Source organism: Crocodylus siamensis, chromosome 3 (genome assembly GCF_052110815.1).
Source record: "Crocodylus siamensis isolate JL-2025a chromosome 3, ASM5211081v1, whole genome shotgun sequence".
Lineage (NCBI taxonomy): Eukaryota > Metazoa > Chordata > Crocodylia > Crocodylidae > Crocodylus > Crocodylus siamensis.
The window spans coordinates 208,528,397-208,543,107 of record NC_143397.1 but is presented as its reverse complement, the minus strand read 5'-3'; the positions used below and the strand labels follow the sequence as shown (position 1 = coordinate 208,543,107).

Genomic DNA, 14,711 nt, shown 5'->3' with positions numbered 1-14,711 from the left:
TGCAGTTTCTGCTTTTCATAAGATTCTATATTAAAGCATTTCTTCATTACTGGGGATGTTGGGATGTGTCTTTTTGAGTTGAATGGGAAGACAATAAATTAGACAAAAATGAGAGAAAAAGGAAGGCAAGAATAAAAGAGAAATGTAATTAAATTAATGAAGAAAATCATATAAATCATAATTTCCAGACTCTTGAGTTTTATACATCCATTTTCTCATGCTGAAATAACAAATTTTATTCAGGCTGATAGGCCAGGTATAGTCACTGATCTGGTAAATTTTGTCTTTGCCTTGTTTTAAGATCTATTTACTTTTTTCACTTCACTGTTGATACTATTTATGCAAATTTTGTAAACAAAATTTCTCTCTCATTTAAACCCACTGGTCCCACATTGAGAGCATGGATAAATATGTCTAAGAGGAATCTTCTTTTGTTTTTCTGTTTTCCCTCATGTTTGAAGTTAGATGCTTTGTCTGTTAGGTAAGTGACGGACAACAACTTCCTTCAGCTTGCAGGCAAGAATGACCCAGCTTGGGTCAGATGCAGACTTCTGACAGGCTGAGCACTAGGAATGGGCCACTACCACCACCTTTTCTTCCCATTGTGGTGTGGGGAGAGTGAATGCTGCCAAAGTCCACAGGCCAGATCGCATGGCTTCATGGGCCAAATCCAGCCTGGGGGCCATTGGTTGCCAGCCTCTGGCTTAGATCATCTGCACCTGTCTGAGTTCTTATCCAAAGTCACCATCTCCTGACTGGGACATAAGTTTGTACAGCTATGAATTCTAATATAAATGACCAGTGATTGGATTCAGGTGAATAATAAGTAACTGAGAAATGAGTTACTAAATGTAGATCCTATATAGATTGTGGAGTTCCTTAGTAATAAAAGAAATAAGGACTTAAGTAGAGAGAAGGATAGTTCTTGCTAAATAAAATGTTCAACTTAATTTAAGCATTAGGAGTTCAACTGACTGTGAATCTGTAAATAGATCAGTGGCATTCCACATGTGTCTTTTTGTTGTAGGGATTTCTCTTTAGGAAAATCGAAGACTCGTAGAATGTCAGGAGAAGAGAGTGAGTGCAGTGGCGAGGTGGAGTCTTCTGCCATAGAGGCAGACCAGGGTGAACTGGCTGAGGACAGCTGGTAAATGCAATTTTTTTTCCAACTTAAACAGCATTGTTAACTTGACTCTGTGAACGTAGTGCACAGCTGTTCTGCTTATAATTTTACCACAAACTATTAACAGCTGCACATAACATTTGCTGTATACCTTGGAGAAAGATGGCTGTAAACCTACAGTGAGTAATAGGTAAAGTTAACTAGTTTTTCAATGTTTTACAGATCAGAAGCATGAAAATAATATAGAGCATCAAACTGGTTTCCATGTGACAGAAACATATTGATCTGTTGTTGCAGCTCCAATAAAGAGACTCGTGAGGCATGCTGGAGTGGCTCTTTGGCTGAAAGTTCTGTGCCAGAAATTGAAGTTGCTGAAGTAGCATATACTGCTGATGAAGAGGAGTAAATCAGTAGCAGCTGCCATTACCTTCAAATGTTTCATAATGTTTGGAATAGACTGTGGGTAAAAACATATAGTAGCTGTAAAAAAAAAAAAAAAAAAAAAAAAAGGAAAAGAAAAAAGAAAATTACAGCACCAGGCAAGAATGCACCAATTGAATGTTTACATAAACAAATCCTTACAAATTATTGAGATAAGAAATATACTTATTGATGCTTTTGATTCAGTTTTTATCTAGCCTTTATATATTTAATATATTGAAGTCTAATTAAGGCTAAATTCAGCTATGCCTAGACTCTTAAATACTGTACATAGATTATAATGATTTGCCACTGCAGTGGCTAAAGCTATATATGTGTATTCACCAATCACGTTACTCAAGGATGTGACATAGTTGTGCATCACGTTTGCCACTAATGTGACATTTGATGTGTTCATCTCTTTGGTGTTTGATTTTTTTCAGATTCTTATATAGCCATTAAATAATACTCATGGAAATAAAGGTGAATGCAAATTAGGTTAAAGTATAGAATATATCGTGTTTGTTTTTAAAGGTCTAAATAAATTTTAATGCCATGAAATAGGAAGATTTACATTACCAAAGGAAAGGTATTTATGAAATGGAAAGGATTGGCCATTTTAATAAAAAGCTAGTAATCATTGTTGCTGAAAGCACTAACACGTGAGAACCTGCGAACCCAAATACACTGTCTGTTCACCCACCAATATCATGTTATAATAGTTAATTTAGTTCAGGAATGCTTTTTTAAATCTGATATTTTTGCTGCATACCCATGTAATGATAATGAGTTTTATCAAGAACACTACCTCTTACCTTCTTGCTAATGCATACATGATTTGTTTAAAAATTATTCTAGATTATATGGAGATATAGAATGATTTGTGAAAGCCATATTTTTTTCTGCACAGTAGCTAGGTTGAATCTAGTTGCAATGTATTTTTGTTTCAATATATTTTACACATGGGAATATTGCTACAATGCATTCTACAGCCTATTTTTCAAAACGTATTAAGCCAGGTGATGCACTTTATAATAGACTCCTTTGTGCCAAGTTTAATTGGCTAATTTCTTTTAAGAGGGGGAGTTGCAGGGAGAGGATTATGTAGTGCCTTTTTGTATTTTACTTGTTCATTACTACAGAAGTTTGTTACCATACTGTGGGCCAGCTTTATGGAATCATTAATACAGCTTGTTTGTTCTGCACCTATTTACTAAAAGTGCCTTGTTTTCTTCTGCTTTTCCAACTGGAAGAATGCTTTTCTGTTTTCATCTTTTTTTCTGTACTACCCACTTCTTTGTTTAATGCTGTTAATATGCGGTATCTTTGTGCTGGAGTTTTCAAAGTTAGCTTTGTATTTCAGGCTGTACATGCAATGACCTTTATGCAGAACTGTTTGAAACCTCCTGGGGAAATAAAACTGTGGACATAGCACACATTTTCTCTTTTCTTTTTCCCCCCCACCCCTGTTAATAGAAACATTTTAAATACCCAGTCAGCAGAATTTCATGAAAAGCAAATCCTGGATATCTCACTTCATACAGTTTTTTAACATTAAGTCTCAATTCCAGTTGTCATTTTTGCATGAAAATGAATGAATGTGGCAAAACATTAGAAAATTGACTGTGTGTATGCTGAAGGTAAAAGAGACAGGTAATCAGTTTTTGTATTCTTTTGGACTCTGATAGGCTTCTAGAGGATTTTGTAAACTATTGCATGTTCCTGGAATATCATATAGAAACTATGCAATTGTCAAACCTCATTGTAAGCCACATACCGTCTTAAACAGGACTAAGCTGTATATGTTAAAATAATGTGGCTTTAAAACAAATGTTTGAAACATTTTGAAAATATCTTTTTAGCATTCTTCACTTTTGTCACTTTATGGACTGCCACTTTAGACATTAAATGAACATAAATCTACATATAAATGTTTTCCAAAGCAATTAAAAGGGATGGTGAGAAATGTGGGAGTTTGTATTTTGCCCTATCATCTTTAAGGATTGTAGGATGCCTCACTTTAAGTTGAAATTTTAAATGCTTTATCTGAGAAGCACCCTCTATGGCACCTTGTATTTATATGGATTGATCTAATTTGTTTTTAATCAAACATATATACACAGTGCACTTGAAATGCAGTGGTCAAGGCTTCCTGGTAGCAGTAGATTCATAGAAGTTAGGGGCCTCATGACATCATCAGGTCCAGCCTCCACCCCCGCCCCCAAGGCAGGAAAGACTGCTGAGATCAGATGACCCCAGCGAGGAGTGCATCCCAACTGTCTTTTGAAGATCTTCAAGGAAGGTGACTGTGCCACCTCTGGGGGGGGTCTGTTCCAGATTCTGGACACACAAACCGTAAAGAAGTTTTTTCTTATGTCTAATCTGAAGGGATCTTCTATCAGTTTAAGACCATTATTCCTAGTCTTCCCCTGGGTGCCTTGGTGAACAGATGTTCTAGCCCCTGATGTTCACCCCTTATATACTTAAAGGCTGCCACCAAGTCCTACCTGAGTCTTTTCTTTTTCAGCCTGAACGGTCCCATGGCCTTCAGTCTCTCCTCATATGGTCTGTTCTCCAGACCTCTAATCATTCGTGTGACCCTCCTTTGGATTCTTTCCAAGTTCTCTACATCCTTCTTGAAGTTCAGTGCCCAAAACTGGACACGCTACTCCAACTGTGGCCTCACTAATGCTGAGTGGAGTGGGAAGAAGACATCTTTGCTTGTGATACATCAGTTAATGCATGCCAGGGTGTTGTTTGCTTTGCCAGCTATAGCATCACACCAGTGGCTCACATTCATTTTGAGGTTGATCATGACCCCCAGGTCTTTTTCAGTTGTGGTGCTGGCTAGTGTAGCACCACCAAGCCTATAAGTATGCAGGATAGAGATACAAATATTGTTGGGTTAGGCAATTAACTTAGTATCACTTTATGTAAATTCACCCAGCATATAGTATTAGACTGCAGTGTAGTTACATCACTGACAGGAATACAAAAATAATTCTCTTTTGAGATGGGCTGTACAAGGTCATGTTAAACCACACAGCTAGTTTGCAAAGCTGCTTTTTGATTATTTTTTTTTCTTTCCACCCTTTAAATTCATAGGAACTTCCACAGTGGGTCAGGCTAAAGGTCCGTCTAGTCTCTAGTCCACTGTCCTGTTTCAATGATGGGAAGTAAAAGACTAACTTAGAGCTGGGATGGCCAGAGTGGTATATGAGCTTCATGCAGCTTCTTCAATGCAGCTCCTGGTGAAAATGTTTGAAACATAATGTTAGGGCTGTGGTGTGATAAGCAAAGGAGTGTTTGTGGCTGGTCATCTTTTAGCTATTTGAAAATTGTGGTAGGCAGCTCCTAAGAATAGGAAGTTTGGTTACCCCTGAGTCTTAGAAGAAAAGTAAGAAACTAGGAATGTGTATACAAAGAACAAGGGGATAGAGGAAATGTTCTGTTCTCAAACACTACTCTCCAACGGAAAGATTGACCTCGATTGTTAACCATCCTCTTAACAGTTTATGACCATTGTTCCTTGTCCTCCCCGGGGCGACCTAGTGAACAGTAATTCTCTCACCTCCTGATATTCACCCCTTACTTATAGATGGCCACCAAGTCCCTCAATCTTCTCTTCTCCAGGCTGAACAGTCCCAGATCTCTTAGTCCTTCCTCACAAGGTTTGTCTTTCAGGCCCTTAATCATTCTTGTGGCCCTTCTCTGGAGCCTTTCAAGATTCTCCACTTTTTTTTGACGTGCAACGCCCAAAATTGGACACAGTGCTCCAGCTGGGTCTCATGAATGCCGAGTAAAGTACAGGCAGTCCTCGAGTTAAGATGATTCGGGTTACAATGAACAGTACTTGCAACATTTATAGATTGACACCCTATTTCGACTTTCTGACAGCAGTTTCAACTTTATGATGCTTGATCCAACGCCACGCCAGCAAACAAGTTAGCTGTGTCACCCATCTCCCTGGAGAACATCTGTCCAAACTTCCTTGGACACTTTCTTTAAGAAAGTAGACAACACTCCAGAAAAACCTGCAGCAAAGACTCTAGCCAAGAACCCTTCAAAAAGTCCAGCAAAGTTATCTCAAAGAAGTCCTTCCAAATCAATATGATAGTTATTTACAATATAAATACATCAATGTAGCTATATTACTCATCTATAATTGTCTGAGTACAAAATTCTGGGTTATTTTTGGTGAAAATAGGGTATCAGGCCTTGGTTCAGGAACCAATCCCCCATTTATAACATTGTTCCTATGAGAAAATCAGTTCTGAGTTACAATGTTTTGACTTCAGATGTAGTTTTTAGGAACCAATTGTATGTCCAAGGACTTGCCTGTATGTGTATAGTGTATGTAGCTTCATACTATATATTGGTGTCTTGTGTCAACTGCTTCATATATTGAATTTTGGTTTTGTTTCAGAATATTTTTCAACAGTACTAATATTATGCTGGATCTGTTTCTGTCCTCCAAAACATCTGCATTCTCTCCTAGCTTTGCATCTCTAATTTGATTGCTGTCTTCTACTGTGAAATAACAGAGCGCCAAGAATAAATTCCTATGACAATCTACCTCTGATCCATCCTACTTTCACAATTGACTGTTAGTTGCTCTGAGTAAAATGTTTCCTTTGACTCTTACTAATGTGTGAAACTAGGGCTAATGTTTACAGGAGAACAAAACCCGTGTTCCTCTTGCATGTTGCTACCACCTCCCTGAGCGGTATCTTTAGAGCTGTCAGTAAATATGGTCATAACGAATAAGTGCATGCAAAACTACCACTTTAAGGCAGGCCTTCCTTTGAAATCTGAAGAGCCTTTTTCTTGAGAAGTCTACGTCCAAACATTGCTTGAAAAAATGGTACTCTGTGGTGACTTCCCCCTTTCCTTTCATGTAAGAATGAAAGTACTGAGAGGTAGTTAGCTTTGCTAGTCTGATGTTAGGCAGAAGTCCAGGTAGAGATGCACCTTATGGACTAAGCAAGAAATCTAAAGCATAAGCTTTCATGAACATGAGCTCACTTTAGATGCTATGAAAGGAGAAGCATGGAGCAATGGAGTGAGTGATTTGAATAAGAAGAGAGAAGAGAAGAGGTGAGGGGGAGGGGAATTGTGCTAGGAGAGTCAAGCAAGGAAAAAAGCCACGAGGAAAAAAGGCTTACAAAAGCTAATTCAGGTAATGGAATAAGAACTTCAACAATCCTTGTTTAAACCATATTTAACACAATCCAGGCTATGGATGATTTCTTGTTCCACAATTTATGTTCAGACTTGCAGTCCTGGTCTTAAAACAGCAATCCTGCGGTCAGTGAGGGAGTGCCAAGGAAGGTTAAAGTGTTCTGCCACAGGCCTTTGGGCATTTATACACGTGCTCTGAGAAGCGGGAGGGCGAGGGGCTGCAAAGGAGTGGGGCTTCAATTAGAGCATTTCCAAGAGCTGCTCTAATTAAAGTGCCCTGAGCGTCACATGTATCAGTGTTCCCGTGCTGAAAAATGGTGGCAAGGACACTTAACTAAAGCTCATTGAATTATCTTTAGCTAAAGCACCTTCACCACCATTTTTCAGTGTGGGGGGTGCTGATACATGTGATGCTGGAATTACCACACTCCAGCAGACTCAATTAATTGAGTATACTCTGATGCTCTGTAATTACAATGCGTTGGAGCAGCCTCAATGCACATGTTTAGGCCCCTTTGTGTCTTTTTCAAGTTAATAGTACCAGTTAATAACTGTACACTATAACCCCAGAGGCTACATTACTAGCAGAACTAGTTGTAGGTGAAATGGAACTAATTGTGAATTAAATGCAAACCTCCCTGAGGTTGATAAGGTTGGCTTTTTCTTGATAAGGTTAGGCTTCAATTCTATCCCTAATTTGAATTATTTTCCCCTCCCTCCCCTTTATCTGTATTTTTAATTCATCTGTTATGTCATAGAGATTTCTTCCTGATATCTGCAGTGCTGTCTTCAGAAACACAATATACATAATTATATACATTTACTGTAAAATAGTCTGAGGCTATTTTAAGGAGTTCTTGGATATTTAAGCTGTATCATCACATTTGCATGTCTCAATCTGGCTATGTATCACAGACTGAGACAGGAAAAATCTGTTAAATATAGTATCATCCTCCCATTGCAGGAACCATTCTGGGTGAGTAGTCTGTGGGCATGTCTACACATGCATTAATGCGCTGTAGGTACTGTGCATTAAGTGTAGTACCCATGATAACAGGTACTAACTGAATGCACAGTAGGCGGTGCTGCTGCACTGTAGCTCTGGCACATGCCTTTTTAGAGATTTTAACATGCAGTAGACTAATTCTACTGTGCATTCATGCAATAGCACAGCTTTTGCCGTGAGACACTAATCTGTAGTAATATTAGTCTACTATGCATTTAGTGTCTTATATAGACACACATTGTGTCATTCTTTTATCTGCTTTGCTTTTGAGGGGTTTTTTCCTCTTCATGTAAATTAGTGAGGTTCTAAATGTTTTTCCCAAAAAAAGACTGAAGTGTCTATTTGCTGCTGCTCTGTGTTTATAGTTTCTCAGTGAGAATACATGAGGGTAGATTAAATGATTTGCTAATAAGAAGCATTTATCATTACATTTATCCATTAAGTTAAGCCTGCTGTGTTTCAGTTAGAATGTGGTTTTGCCATACCTCATATTTTATGCCATTCAGAAACTTATTACCTAAAATCCTGTAGCTTTCTGCATAAAACTTTACCATCTAATTGCAGAGTTTATTTTTAATTGACTTAACGTTGCCAGATTTCTCATCCCAGCTGTATTTTAGTAGGCACATCCTTATGTTTGCATTTTCTCATATGAGTTTTGGGAAAAGTAAATGGAGTTGAGGTATCTTCACTAGGTTTTTGAAAATTTTTGTATTCCAAAATTTCATGCATCTTTGTAATGTGTGTGACACTAGGCCTCCTACTAGATGTTACACTGAAGATGTGATCAACTGCTTAATTGTGTCCTAAAATGTAATCAGGACACACATTCAGGCAATCAATGGTGTGACAAAAAGCAAAAACAGCCACAAAACTGTGTAATAATTCTGTGGTTGCTTTCAGCAGTGCCTTAATATGTGCATGTGACTACATGGACCACACCAAGGCTTGACTGGGCCCTGGTGGAGTCCCTGATGGCTACCATTCAGATTGTCCTCACCCACCCATCTTCATAATGATCCTGATAAGCTGATCAGCAATGGGATCTGGGGACTAGATCTGGCCTGGTGGGTCTCCAGAGCCAGCCAACAATCAGCTGATTATCAGGTACCTTTGCCAGTGCAGAGTGAACCTGGGATCATAATCCCAGGTTCCCGTGTACTGGCATGAAGGGCACAATTAGGATCTGATCCCTGATTTGAAAATTGCATGTCCTGCTATGCACATGTAGCATGACAGGAGGCATGATTGTTGGGATCATGCATTGGATTCCAGTGCACTTTTAACTGAAAGTATGTCTAAAATCCCATGAGTTTCCCTGCACTGCTTGTGATTTTTATTTTAAAGATGTCCGTGTGTGTGTGTGTGTGTGTGTGTGTGTGTGTACATAAAGTTCGATAAATGATGGGCCTGTAAATGATGATGATCTTTGTCATTTGTATCTGTAAGTAGTCTATTTTACTTATGAGTAATACTACTGTGGTCCTTTTTTGAATTATAAATTAGTTTCTCTTTAAATTTAAGGATGGGGAACGACCTTGCCAAACTTCAATATACAATAGTAGTATATGTTTCTCTTTAATTTTCTCCTAGGATTACTTAAAAAAAAAAAAAAAAAGGATATTTAAACTCTTCTACCATTTCTGATTTTTTGAAACAATAGAGGAAAATGCAAAAATATAGTTTCAGGTACATTATTTTAAAAACATCTCCTTTCCTCTGGTTAGAACAGTGTACAATTCCCTAACATGCAATTTACATCTATAAAATCAAAATACACTGACAACAAAATCAAAAGGGCATTATTTTAATAAAGTACAAGATGGGGATTGACTTAGAATTGTGCCTAAAGCATCAAATGCCTCTAACAAAGTGATGTTTTCAAGCGTCATCTAAAGGTATCAAAGGGAGGTTGACTAGTAGTAGAGGGAGTGATGTGCAGTGTGTGTTTGCAGCATGCTTTTCTAAATAGCAGCTCAGTGAGTGTAAATCAAACAGCCTAATGGGGAGAAATTTCCCTTCCGTTATCCTCTGAGATCTATTAGAAGCTGAAGCTTTAACTTTTTTATCCTAATGAGTTGAATTGGGCCTTAAAAAATTACAATTCCTGAACATGAGCAAAGTGTGGGTGGAAGTTGTCTTATTGACACCATCCTAAAGTCAGGTTTCTATTTCTTCTTTTCATCTCACTTCCAATGTAGTGCATGGCATAAACAGGTAATGACATAATCATTGTTAAACTTCTTAATTCCTCACTGTTTATCATATTGGTGGTTTTCCCCATGTCTCACCTAATATTTACTTGTGAGTTCATCTGGGCGGGAACCATGCTTTAGTTATGATGATCTTCACAATAGTACTTAGGGGCCCATTATATTAGTCACTGTGCAAACCGGAATAGTCAGCTCCACTTATTGTTTGTCATATTTCCAATACACTCCATTATACTCTTTTGTGTAGAAATAATAAAAATGGTCTTGGGAAAGAATTGGACAAACCCAAGCCAAGCATAAGAAGAAGTGTTTAAAACGGGGAAGGACACACTGAGGTTTTGAAATGGGAAATTTGCTGCTTCGCAAAGAAAAATGAATCTGGCTCCACTAGGCATTTCACCATTAACTGTGGGTAGGCAATCATTTCTCTGTGGATTGAGGGGAAAAAGGGTTTTGGACACTTTTCACTTGACATTCTTTGAAGTAAATCTTTCATCCCTAGTAATCCTCGGCATTTGATCTTGTCTGTACAAGGGCAGTTGGTGCACTAATTGCTGTGCACAACCCTCTGCCTCCTTGTGACTTTGATCTGAAGCCCTCTGAAGTTGGGGTTTACCTGTTTGTACAGCACAATGTAGCCTCAGTCCTGACACGCACCTTCAGGCACCATACATGTGGTGTTGTTGATACCATCATAATACTCTGATTTTCAATTGTGTCTTTTCACTTCAGAACCTTGATGCATCTTAATGAGTTTATTCCCACTTCTCACCTGCATCTTTTACATTATCCCAGCCTTGCTTATGGAGAAATTAAAGCGAAGAAATTAAATGATTCATCCTAACATCACATCTAGTCAGTTGGCAGAACTGCTGGGCTACTACTGAATCCATACCTGGACCAGCAGGTTAAAAATAGATGAGACACCAATCACAATGAGACATTAGTCTATGTGCAGGAAGACTGTCTTGGGAAATCTTGACTGAATTTCAAATAAGTCTAAATGTTCTTGCTCATAAATTATTAGCTTGTCCTAGATTTTATTACTTATCTACCTTGTATAAGGTTAGACTTTAAATGCCAGGGTAATTTTATGAGAAAATGGTGGAGAAACATCCCTTTTTCTTTGCCTCTGCAAAAGATTGCAGTTCTGCAGATTAATTCTATTGACCAAGAGATGCCACAGATATTCTACTGTAATATTAAGGATGACTCTCTGTATGATATAACTTTAACTGTTGCTGTTTATAGTTATCCAGGTTTGTCAGCATTGCTTATCAGGCATGGGTGGAATTGGAACAAGGTTGTCCATTGAGCTTTTATAATCTTGTTATAGGCAATTCTTTAAAAAAAAATTAAGAAACTATTGTGAGGTATACCAAGGTTTTGCATCTCTTACTTCCTGGAGCTACTGATTTACATCATCTCAGACATGGTCAGTGATAATCATATCCAGCTCTGGCTTAAATAGCTCTTTTCTCCTTCTCTTCCTTCATGTACTTAAGTGTTTATTATTTCTTTTACAGTGCAGCCCCAACTGAGATTAGCAATTTATTATGATGCTAGGTAGTTTATGTCCACAAAGTAGGAGAAATTCCTTGTTCTGAAGATTTTACTGCAACATTTACTGATAGGCATGGTGCCATTGCCATAGGTTTCTCACAGGTAAAATAGTTTCAAACACCTCATTTCCCATTGTAGGTGAGGCATGAAGCCTTGTTCAATTGCCCTCAGATCTGGGGCCAGGGAAAGGGGATCAACTTTTATATTTCATTCTGGGGAGGTTCTTTGAAGGGGCATAGCTATGGAGTTACTGCTGCTGCTACTCTGGAGACCTAAAAAGCTTGACTGTTGTTGAGAACATTTTCCCTCAGGTCACACACAGCTAGCCCCTTCCCCCAATTACTGGAGGAAATGGAGCAAGAAAAGGCTACTGTGCACATCAACCAGTGAAAACTTGTTACTACTTAACTTCCGTTTTACACTTGAGAGTACATGTCCATGCAAGGAATTCCCCCAGATGCAGCTAGGCACTAACATGTTCTGTGTATTGTTTTAAAACATGTCAATAAAGGTTTCAGCAAAACCTTTAAAAAGGCTTACAAGTTCAAATAAGCACACTTGCTCACGCTTCAAAGCTATCGGTCACACAAAACTCAAGTTACTCCATAGATTAAGGAGACTGCTTCCATCCTTTGAAGAGTGGCGTTCTCTTTCTGTTCTTAGTTCCAGGACCTGCTGCCCCCACCAGCCTAGGCAATGGGAGACAACAAAGCAGGTCTCAGTACAGCAGAGCATCCTGCTTCAGATTTCTAATGCTATATTCATTGTGCCATAGCCCATGCTGCAGGCCAAACTGTCAGCCAAGATCCCTATAGCTCCACTATCTCCTCAGGTACTTTTTTTAATGTTTCCTTTGTAAAATACAGTGTAGAAGAGAGGTACTGAATAGTACACAGGGAAGGCAACCACCAAGTTGATCGTATTTCAAAGCTTTGTTTCTGGAGTTTCCTAAGCAATGTGGTTGATTTTCCAACTGAGCCAAATGTTGACCTGATGCAATTAGGATTATTTTGCTGACAATGCTTTCAAGCCGCTGGGAGTATAAAATGCAATTATGTTTCTCTCTTTAGAGGATGAGGTGATTGCTCCCACCCAAGCTCAGATATTAACTTTGGAAGCTCTACTTTGCAGCCCACACCTAGGTCACTAGTAACTTAATCCATGTTACCTTTTCCACTCTTATACACAATTTCCCTCACGTCCTTTGTTTTAACAGCAATGACCAGAACCAAAATAAGAACTGTTCCTTCTTGGATCATTCTGACCCAGCGCTGACATTTAACTTTGCACCTACAGCTTAGAAGGCTGAGCAAAGGGATAAGGGAAACTGCGTGGTGGATTAAGCAGAAGTTCAGAGCTGTAAGTGCTAGACATCAAATTTTGCTTTGGGCAAGTCACTTCCACTGTCTTTTGCTATTTGTGACAAGTCAGGGGACTTACTTTCCTCTGTCTGAGTGAGAAATGAGGATCCATTATGCAGTGTTTTGAAAATGTTACGTATTTGGTTCTTCCAAAATATATGCTTCAAATGTATTTGGCTCTTCCAATATATATTCATCAATCGAGTCCTTCATCTGAATCAGAGCAAGGATGATTTGATCCTAGGTCTGCTATATACCAGGAATGTCCTAACTTAATGATTTTGCATTCTTGCTCTCATTTCTCATGAACAGGATGAGAAAACCAGCCAGCTACTGCCTGAGCAGCTGATGTGGCTTAGGTGCTGAGCTCCAGAAGAAAGTTCATGGCAGACGATCTTGAGGCAAGGGAGTTGCTGCCTGGCCAGAACATGCCTTTGTGGCAGTAGCTCTCAACCTCTTCAAGACCCTTTAGACCCATTTGGCTTGATGCACTCAGAAAATGCCAGCTCTTATTTTTCATTCATTTTTTAACTACAGAAAAATAACAGAGCATTTTTTCTATTGCAAAGAACAGACAGTGCAACCAGTCAACACTGACAAGTGCAAAGTGATGCACCTGGGGAGGAACAACCGGCACCATACCTACAGGTTGAGGAACTCCCTTCTTGTCAGTACAGAGGCAGAAAAGGATCTTGGAGTCATCATTGATGCCAAGATGAACATGGGCCAGCAGTGTGGGGTGTAGTCAGGAAGGCCAACCATAGCTTGTCATGCATCCACAGATGCATCTCGAGCAGGTCCAACGAGGTGATCCTCCCCCTCTATGCGGCACTGGTCAGGCTGCAGTTGGAGTAGTGCGTCCAGTTCTGGGCGCCGCACTTCAAGAGGGATGTGGGCAACATGGAGAGGGTCCAGAGGAGGGCCACTCGCAAGATCAGGGGGCAGCAGGGCAGACTCTATGAGGAGAGGCTACAGGACCTGGACCTGTTCAGCCTCCACAAGAGAAGGCTGAGGGGGGATCTAGTGGCCTGTTACAAACTAGTCAGAGGGGACCAGCAGGTATTGGGGGAGCCCCTGTTCCCCCGAGCACTACCAGGAATAACGGTCACAAGCTGGCAGAGGGTAGGTGTAAGCTAGATATCAGGAGGTGCTACTTCACTGTCAGGGCGGCTAGGGTCTGGAACCAACTTCCAAGAGAAGTGGTGCTGGCTCCTGCCCTGGGGGCCTTTAAGAGGAGGCTAGATGAACACCTTGCTGGAGTTGTTTGACCCCAGGACTCTTTCCTGCCATGGCAGGGGGTCAGAGTAGATGATCTACTCAGGTCCCTTCTGACCCTAGAAACTATGAGCAGTCAAAATGTTTTTAACACTATGAATTCTTTATTGAAATCTCTTGGTTTATCTTGTGAATCATATTTGCATACATACCAGCACTAACCCCATGGTACCCTTGAAAGGATCTCAAGATGACCCAGGGTCTATGATACTCTGCTTGAAAATCACTGCTCTAGGGAGAGGCACTTGGCTCAGATGCATTACGCTTTGCATGTACACCCCACTCCTTCCCTCCGTGTCACTGCAAGGAAGTTTAAAGAACAACTGTAGTCAGCTCTTTTTTAAAAATATGTTCCTTAGGTGTTAAGGTGTCCCCTAAATTGTATGAGAAACCAGGGGGCTGAAAATGCCACTAGGAGAGGCCACCTAGGGATTAGCTGCAAACCTGCACCATGCAAAGTAGATCTGCAAGGTCAAGCCTATGCCTAAGCCTGTTAGAGAATGGGACATAGGTGCACTCATAAATTTTGGATTCAACACATCAAAGTTTTAGTCAGTCCTAAGACACCT

General features: G+C 39.7%; 2 protein-coding genes across 4 annotated transcripts in view; one reads left to right on the top strand and one right to left on the bottom strand.

The window, feature by feature from the left end:
- Positions 1-1,556, top strand: part of SNX16 (sorting nexin 16) — a 40,208-nt gene extending 38,652 nt beyond the window's left edge. The window contains exons 7-8 of one of the 3 annotated variants that reach the window (XM_090040243.1): positions 1,028-1,147; positions 1,421-1,547. In XM_090040243.1, coding sequence (XP_089896369.1) covers positions 1,028-1,147; positions 1,421-1,529 — 229 coding nt within the window. In that variant the 3' untranslated portion in view covers positions 1,530-1,547. Of the gene's footprint in view, positions 1-1,027; positions 1,148-1,345 lie in introns of all 3 variants that reach the window. The other 2 variants (XM_090040244.1, XM_090040245.1) reach the window with 2 other exon arrangements.
- Positions 1,473-14,711, bottom strand: part of CHMP4C (charged multivesicular body protein 4C) — a 41,430-nt gene continuing 28,191 nt past the window's right edge. The window contains exon 6 of the mRNA XM_090040248.1: positions 1,473-1,603. The gene's annotated coding sequence lies outside the window, so the exon portion shown is untranslated. The remainder of the gene's footprint in view (positions 1,604-14,711) is intronic.